This window comes from Parus major, chromosome 3 (assembly GCF_001522545.3).
Source record: "Parus major isolate Abel chromosome 3, Parus_major1.1, whole genome shotgun sequence".
In the NCBI taxonomy this organism is placed as follows: domain Eukaryota; kingdom Metazoa; phylum Chordata; class Aves; order Passeriformes; family Paridae; genus Parus; species Parus major.
The window spans coordinates 49685308-49694831 of NC_031770.1; the positions used below are offsets into that span (position 1 = coordinate 49685308).

The window sequence follows — 9524 nt, forward strand, 5'->3', positions numbered from 1 at the left end:
TCACAGTACTTTATTGCAATTTCTATGCAGAACTCAGGGTGAGTATGAATCGGTGCTGTATTAATAAGGCTGCTGATACCTGAGATGCAGTAAGGGACTGAGAAATGGCAAAGATGCTCTCTACCTCCTTGCTACCACTGCCCTCTAGCCATTTAGGCAAGCTTCTGCAACCCTTCCTTCCTTGTTATAATTTATCTCACACTTAATCACATTTGCAGCAGCAGGTTATCACAGGCCTCAGCTCTACCAAACCCGGCAACCAAAAACACACCCCACTGCATACAGTTCCTGTCTTCTGGAATGAAACTGCACATGCCCTCCACCCTTCCTACAATTAACTGAGCTGCTATAAATGTGCAAAATATTACACAAAACATAATGAGAAACAGTCATGCCCAGAAAGAAAACAAAGTGTATTTATTTTTGTTTTCAATCTGTATTTTCAGTCCGAAAGGACTGTATTTACTCTCTTTAAAAGGGATGCAAGTTGAAGGGTTGATGTTGTCTTGAAGGGATGTTTTTATTATTCAAGTGATTTTTGGCACACCAAAAAACTGCATCAGAGTCAATACTCTTACTGCTGTACTGTGCACATTGCAAGGATTTGACAACTGCAGGATTAATTTTGCAGGACACAAAGCAAGCTGATGGGCAAAACCTCTTGGTTTGCCTGCTCATTGTTTGCTCTGCTTGTCATGCTTTTCCTTGTTCAAGCTGTGGCTGGACAGCAGAAATTAAAATATCACACAAGTAAGACTTCTGTGATCATTTAAACTTCTAATGAACAGTAATAAGTTTCAAGGAAGGCAGCTTTCCTCGCTCTTTAGCAATTAATGAATGCATTCAAATGGTTTGACCATTTAATCCTTGCCCATAATTTTTAAATAGGACATAAGGAAGCATCCCCAGTCTGAAGCACTGTAGGACTGGACTTAAGCTACTGCAGGCTGCATCAACAGCAAAGGGCAGAAAAGAAGTTGCAACACCGAAGATGAAGAGGGTCAGTAGGATCCAGGAACTGGCTGCACACAGCCCACACACGCAGATGGGCCACACACACCTCCCCCAAACAGTGCTCTTATTCTCAGTAATGCTCAAGCATACACCACCTAAGTAACATGAACTGAGAGCTTCAAAAGCACATTCAGTCTTCAGAAAAAAAGCTAACAGTCATAAAGAGACAAGGACACTCATTTTTCTTCATAATTTTTTTATTTACATATATAAAAAAATGTACATATTTACAGGAATTTCATTACAGATTTCAGCCCAATTATTGCATCCATTTAGAGAATACAGAAAGACTATTAATAAACAATAGTTATTCATAAAGGACTGAACTATAAAAAAATATCACCCTTGAGGAATCTGCACAGGTCATCTTTTCCTGAGATAGAAGGTGCTTTGTCTTTGGATTGTCATTTTGGTTGTGTTTTTGCTTTTTGGGATTTTGGTTTTTTTAAGGTGTGCTGAAAATATTAATTTGAACCAAGTAGATGTCTTACTTATAAACTCAATATATATAAACTCAACTGTTTACATGGAACCACTTCAGAGCAACTTCTTTTTCCTAACCCTGAGAAAAACAGGTCTTCTCATGGAAGTTTCTTTTTCTGCAATCTTTTAGTGAAGGATTACATAAAAATATGAGTCTGTTCCAGGCAACTGGGACTCTACACGCTGTATTGTTTCCACAGATGTCAGTGGATTTTGACAATTTTTATTTTTTTTTAAACTACATTATTGACTTTTGTGTGGAAAACCACACAAAAGCAGATTTGATGTTTCTGTGCCAGCACACAGTACTGCCACAACACTTCACTGCTAACTGCATAACAAGTAATAAAAATTACAATGCCCACTCAAGAAGAAGAACTAAAGAAGTTCTTAGAATGTTGGCAGGTATCAGGCCAGAGTTTTGTGAAGTTCTCTTTCACAGGATATAACTTTTGGAGTCTTACATCATCACCTAAATCACCTTCAAGTGAGAGGAAGGGAGGTGTGCTAAGCAGCCAGGACAACGATAAGAATCAACTGAAAATGTTTGAGTGGCAAAACTTATGTGTTACAGGATATGTGATACTGGATAGCTGACAGGCCTGTAAAAGGCATGAGTATTAAATTATTTTCAATGTATAAATGTTAGGCACTTCCATATTCTGGATCAAGGTGCTATGTACAAACATTCAGAAGCTCAAGCAAGCTACTTCATCTCAAGAATATTTATCAATTTAACTAACTCAATTAAGTGAAAATGTATAGATAAATACTACCTGACAGGTTCCCAACTACATTGCTCAGATATTTGGTATTAGAACTGCAAAAGCAAGGCTAACTAGCTGTAGCTGGAAAGGCATTTCCATTCCCATCCCAAGAAATCCTCACACTGCAAGCTGCTGGATTGTGTCCAACTCTCAGGCTCTCAATACCACTACTGGCAACTACTAAAAGCAGGACTGGTGGTAACAGCTTACTGAACCAGAAGCACATCCTTCTCTCATTGTGGCCTCACATTTTCAGCTACTCACACCTAGTAAAAGAAGCCTGTGCTTTGTTCACCCTTAAACTTCTTTATTTCACAATTACCAAAACTGTAACCTGGCCTGAGCAATTTAAACATCTAAACTATCCCTGTGCCACTAGTTAAGTACGCAGCACACAGAAGACATACTGCAGGGATAGTGCTAGTTCAGTGGCTTTTTTATTTACAATTCAGAATTTTTTATTAAAAAGTACATTTAACCTTGCTTTATTTCAAGAGCTGGTCTGTTGTATATAAATGTGATATAGTACAAAGCACTCACACAGCTGTTCTTGACTTTCAGCTTCCTAAGTAACACCACCTTTCCGATACATGTGACTATTTGCCATGCCAAATTTTTCCCATATATTTTTGTGTAATTTCTTACTGATCTTAACATCACTCTTCTTAATGATATCCTAGCTCCTGGCTGGGTCCTTTTACTCACATTAGACTCCACATGATTTGGAAGATTTAGAAGAATGTAGAATGCACTTGTATTTGCAGGGGTAAGAGAAAAGAACCTGAGACAGTCATTTCACATTAATATGTATCTAGTGGCACTCCTCTGCCAGTGTGTCAGCAAAGGGAAATCTTCCAGAACGATGAAACACTTAGCTCACACAAATCTAACACATTGTGTCTCAGTTTAACAGCACCAAAGTTTACTGATACACTGCTAAGAATGCAAATCTAATTAAAAAAAATAAAAATTACATGTTTCTGACAGAATCTTGGTTTTGAGGCACACACATCAAATCCAACAACTGCCAAAGCTAAGTACTGATGTTCTTGGACAACATCAACATTTTATTTCTTTTTTTGACAAAACTGAGAGAAGGAAAACAAGCTACCAAGTGCAAGGTTAAATGCTCTGAGCAGTTGCAAAGAAAATACAAGCAAATTGTCTGGTCAGAAACTTCTTCCCAAAAAAACAAGACTAACCCCACAGTTTCTAATGCTCTCTTTATCCCTTCAGAGCCAAGTTTAACGTAAACACTTCCCGGACATTTATAAATTCCTGAGGTATTTTATCGCAATTCATATTCATCAACAAACCTCCAAACTCAGAAAGAAATTACATCAACTGCAATCTGCACAAGACACAGCAGCTCATCTACTTAGTAGACAGCCTGCTAAGAGCCTCAGTGATGAACCACATCACTACCCGGTCAGTTTAGTTGAAGTTTCAAGTGCAGTTAATGCTGATTTTCAAAAAGCCTTCTTGCCACACCAAGAGTGTTATTTTCTGCACCTCTGCCTCTGGGAGACCTACACATTGGTGCATCCTAAGCAGTAAGACACTAAGCACTGCCTCTAGGAACTCAGCCCAGAACACGACATTGAAGAAATTGCTAGGGGGTCGCACTGTGTTTAAACAGAATGCAGAAACAAGTCACAGCCAGCTAACAATTACTATTTGATCTTTCCATGATATTGTAACTACAAAATTCACCAGCTTAATTTGGCTTTTCCTAAAATTATCAAAACCCTGCTAAGCAATCTGTTACCTTCCTGTGAGTAGAGATGGGAAAAATAGCTATTGTTTTTAAATCTTTTGTACCACTGTGGTCAATATCTGATATATACAACAATGGAAGCACTCCCGAAACTGCTGTATAATCTAACTTCACCTAAAGAATGCTCACATCACAAAGGAATGTAAGGACAGAAGTCCTATGACACTGGTTTTCCCTTAAAACCACCACTGTAATATGGTAACAACACTGACAATCCTATAAAAATACCTTTTAAAACAAACCCATGATTTTGTGTAAATGGACCAACTTGTACCCGTAAAGCGTTTTTTTTTCCCTGAACTTCATTAATAATTGCTCTAAACATTTCCTACAAATAGAAAATACCTACCAAATCTTGATTAAAGGGAAATAAATATATCACATGCATTTCAATATGAAAAAAAAAAAAATAAAAATATAAAATTCTTATTCCTCAATTTTCAAAACTACAGACTCTGTGATATAAAATTTGGAAGAGGCTGTCAGCTGACAATAAAACTTATAAAGTACAGCTTAATCACACTATTTTCCTATGGTCTTGAGATGTTTTTTAAGAGGATGATTTTGTGATTTTTTTTTTAGAGGGTGATTTTGTGTAGTTCCAGAGTTATGTTATTATAAGGGGTGGAAATAGCAGTGATTTTCATCCTGTTAGAAAAGTTCGATTGATTTCTATTTAAAGAACATATTGTTCTAATAATTAGGATAAAAATAGAATAAATAGAAGAAGAATAGAATAATGGAATAGAATAATATAAGAAACCAGGCTTTTGAATTTTGAGGGCATTTTCTAAGGAATTTGTGCAACTACCCATTAGACTTTTTTCCCCCAGTGATGATCAGTCAGCTTACTAATAGATTCTGCCAGAATGGGACATGGTTACTCAGGTCACAAGGTGATCCAAATGGGAGCTGCTATACTGAAGTTAGCAGCAAAGACTACAAATAACTGGTACTTTCACAGAATTGTTAGGGTTGGAAGTAACCTCTGGAAACCACCCAGTGCAACACCCTGGTAAGGCAGGGTCACCTAGAGCAGGTGACACAGGAATGAGTGCAGGTGGGTTTAGAATGTCTCCAGAGAGGGAGACTCAGTGATCCCCCTGGGCAGCCTGTGCCAGGGCTCTGCCACCCACCCTCAATGCAAAGAAGTTCTTCCTCATGCTGAGGTGAACTTCTTGTGTTCTTAGTTTATGGCCATTACTTCTTACTTCTCTGACACACAATCAAATTCCTAAGATATACAGGAAGAGTTTATAGGCACAGTCTTATTTAAAAGAAAATAGGAGCATTTAATATAAAAATACTCTTCAAAAGAAAAAATGTAAGTGAGAAGATACCTCCAATAATAGTAAAAATTCTCAAACATTTCTTACACACATCCATCATAATCAAGTGCAGGATTTTTTAAGCATTATGTTTGTTGAACTGATTTTGAGCAAGATTTGAAGCAGAAGTGCATAATGGTACAGCTGGTGTTTTATAGTCGATGGTATATTTTCTATAGAGTATTGTTAAAAAACACAGCACTATTTCAAATAGGAAATAATGAGTTATATCATATACAAAAGCATTTCAAAAAGTGGTTACTATTAAATTTCCCCACATTTTTTATGCCATTTTCAGATACTATTTTCAATTGTTTACTGACCAGAACAAGTACAACTTGTAGATAATCACAATTTAACCCACACTTTCCAAAACCTTCAGTAATGCTCTTCTGAGTTGTGGTTAGGCACTTCAGTTATCCTGCCTACTCAGTTGGCCTGTAAGCATTCACAGGCTGCTCTTCACCAACATCTATCATCAACATATCTAATGGAACATGAGGCTTGTCATAGCCAGAAAACTTGAAGCAGCTGCTTGGAATCACCGTTTGCTGTCTTTCTGTGGTAGAGATCTCTGACCCTGAAGACTCATTGCAGATATCCATTTGGCTACTGTCAGAAATGAAGTAATTCTCTTTTACCCCACAGTTTTGTTCTTCAGCATCAGAAGAGACCTCCTCTGTGCTTTCCTGAACAGGCACCTCTTCTACATTGGCTGGTGGCTCTGGGGATGGGACAGAAGATTCTCCATCACAGGAATTCGTAGGACTAACAGTTTGTTCTTCTGGCTCTGTGACCAGCAAGGTTACTTCACCATTCACTGGCAACTCCGAGTGGCTCGACGGGAAGCTAATTACGGATATATACTTCCCGTCTGACCTCGGTCCCAGTAAGGTGCCTGTGTTCAGGTTTCTCATCACAATGACCTTAAATGGAAAAAAAAGAAAACAAACCAAACCAAACAACTTTGAGTTTAAAAGCTGAAAAAATATGCAAGTCGATAATTTAGCATCATTATAACCAATTCCAAAACAAAACTGAAAAATTAAAATCTGGCACGGTCATTGGCCTATGTCCATGAGTTTAACTGTTCCAGTAACACTTGTTTGCAAGATCTCAAAAATGCTTTCTTTGGGCAAGCATATTTGCAAGGATCAAATCCATTTCATGTTACCCACTGTATTTTGAAGTTTCCAGCATAGAGGAAAACAGCAAAAGAAGAAAAAGAGGCAACACTCTTCAGATGGGGAAGCTTTTCATACTCTATAGAGAATGAGTATAATTTACAGTGGCTGTGATAATTTCTGGCACCTGTTTCAACCGGGAGGGAAGTGAACAACATACCCAGCAACCACATCTATGCTGAAGTCTCCTAACTTATTTCACAAAGTCACTATGCTCCAACAAACTTTAATGTTTCACATTGACATCCCTCCACAGGTTGATCATATGAATTCTTTCCTTGGCCAAGCCCCAGCTCATTTTAAACAATTACAATATGCCTTCAGGCTGCTTAGATTCTTTATTTTTTAATTTTTTTAAAATGTCTTTTCAAGAGTACATACACATTAAAAACAAAGTAGGGTAAATTTTCAGCTATTTGATGGTGTTCCCTAAAGATAACAGAATGCCCAGGGAGAAAAAGTTAACAGTGCTCTTTCACAAATTTTGTAATTCACTATGTATGTGTATCACACAATATCAAGTATTATAGATCCACGAATTTCTTAATAGAATACACAATCACTGTTTTTTCAGATACTTTGCAAAAAAAAAAAAAAAAAGTCTGAAAATTCAGATGGAGGCTAATTTGGAAGAAAGAGGGGTATACAGGAGGAGGAAAGATGAAGTAAAATACAATTAAGAAAAATTACAAATCATCACAAAGAACTTCCCTGTCTGTACTAGCATAAGAACTGAGAGGGCCATCAAAACCAGATGATCCCACTGACTGTGCTTTTCAAGAGTCTTTCCTGATTAAATGGTTGTCAGACTGTAGCTTTACATTCATACCTTCAGAGTGTGCTGCCTGCATTAGAAACTGCCTTCATCTCTCACTTCAGTCCCATTATCTTACCCCTCAGAAGCTCTGATGATGCTACTCTGTGGTTAAGGCTGGATCAATAAAAGCATTACAGTTTAGGAAAACCAACCAACCAAACAACAAACACCACCACAGGTCAAGCAAACACTCCCTGAAGAGCAGTTACTGATCATCTAAGTTACTTTTACAAACACCTGTGTGAACACCACTAAGGTGAGGCAATGAATCAAGGACTGCCTCTGAAAAGTGCATTCAGGTGGCTCCTTGACTGCAACCTAGCTGTAGTGTACAACCATCCATGTCTTTGGATCTTCATTTTCTGTTATGGAAACAGAATACTACAGAATATATAAAACTATAAAGAATATTCAGAGTAATTTCCATGAGAATTCATGGAAACCACTCATTCATAAGAAGCACATGCTTAAAAGTTAGTTGTAAGTAAGAGATTACAATCAACAATGGGCAGATACTGAAAATGTTAAGAACACCTTAGAAGGATTAATGCTCTTTTTGAGAATCTCTTTATACAGCTATATTGGATATATATCCAAAATACTGGGTACTTAAGACTATCCAACACTGATCTTGAAGGGACCAGCATCTATAGTTTTTTGGGGTGGGCGTTAGCAAAAATCTGACTCCAATAACCACAAAGCAAGTGACAAGAGAAGGGAATTCTCTGTGTAAGAATACTTGAGGAATGTGAATTACAACAAAGTATTAGAGAAACCATAGTCAAGAGCTGTGTTTTCTGCTTCCCATCTCTCCCCATACCAGTACATGCTAAACTGAAGTTAAAAAAAAAACCCAATGAGTTCATGTTTCTCCCCTTTTAGGATTTTCGCACAGTTCTAAAAAATCACAGTCCTAGAATGTGTTAAGGGATCACCTTGCATTCTACACAGGTCCAGCATTTCACAGTGAGTGCTGGCAATACTTAGAGACTTTGGAAATAAAACACCTATTTTCTGTACAACTACATCCAAGACCTCTCAAAACGAAACCCACTTTTTTCTTGACAAGTTTCTGACCAGGCAAGATGGTGCAAAGACACTCCTATTCCCATTCATGAAAGAAGGAAGCGATCAGAAGAAAAAACTCCTGTGTGTTTCCCGGTACCAAAGGTATTTTTAAGGGTCACTGAGTCATGACTACGAGACAATTTAACAACTCACGCGGTTGTTTCTAGCTTCAAAGATAAGAATCACAGCTTATTACAGTAACTGGTTATTACCAACATTCTAAAGATCTTGAGTAACAAGGGTAATTAAGATATGGTGGCTATTTGAAGAAAAGTATTTACTATAGGCAAGTTAGTATTTTTCTTTTATTGACATTACCTAATACTAGCAAACTGACAGCCTGTGATCTTAAGATGGGTATCAGCAATATTACCTGGCATGTGCAGGTACATAATTTCCTGTCTCAAGTAACAGCACCTGTGCTTTCAGGTCTTTCATGGTCTCAACAGACTAGGGAGACACACTGCTAAAAGTCAGGCCCAAGGACACAGGGAAGTAAGATAACCCAAGGAATCCGTAACAGTTAAGGTAACTAACAAGTCCTTTCTTAACTTCTTTTCTAACAACTTGTCCACCTATGAATTCCAAGTAATTTTCAGGTGCACATTTCATGAAGGGGAGTTTGAGAACTCCACTTCAAATCCTATTAGGATGATGGCAATAATCTTTGTGGTTTTTGTATGGTTCCACAGAACATTAATGCTATATAAATTTATGCAGACTATGTTACTGCCCCCTACACATGCTCCCAGGGGAAAAAAAATTTCACAAAAGTAATGAAGCAGCTTCTCTCTTGTAAGATGACAAATTATTTGTGGCAAGTGTCAGTCAATATTTGCAGGAACAATTAGTTTCTCCGTATCAAAAATATATGTTGTATAATCAAAAAAAAAAAAAAACAGCTGCAAAGAAAATTCCCTATTGTTTTGTGACTATCCTTAAGTGTTCTACAAAGAGAGAACAACACAGCCTTATCATTCCTGTCAGAATTAGAAGAAGCATCAGCAGATAACAGAAAAGTAGGCTTGAGTAAGACTCAACCTTCACTTTTCTCTTATAAAGTAGATGTTTTTTACTCACAAAAAT

General features: G+C 37.4%; 1 protein-coding gene across 2 annotated transcripts in view; it reads right to left on the reverse strand.

The window, feature by feature from the left end:
- Positions 1 to 1193: 1193 nt before the first annotated feature.
- Positions 1194 to 9524, reverse strand: part of IFNGR1 (interferon gamma receptor 1) — a 29025-nt gene continuing 20694 nt past the window's right edge. For both annotated transcript variants that reach the window (XM_015622723.3, XM_015622724.3), the window contains exon 7: positions 1194 to 6295. In XM_015622723.3, the coding sequence (XP_015478209.1) occupies positions 5795 to 6295 (501 nt within the window). In that variant the 3' untranslated portion in view covers positions 1194 to 5794. The remainder of the gene's footprint in view (positions 6296 to 9524) is intronic.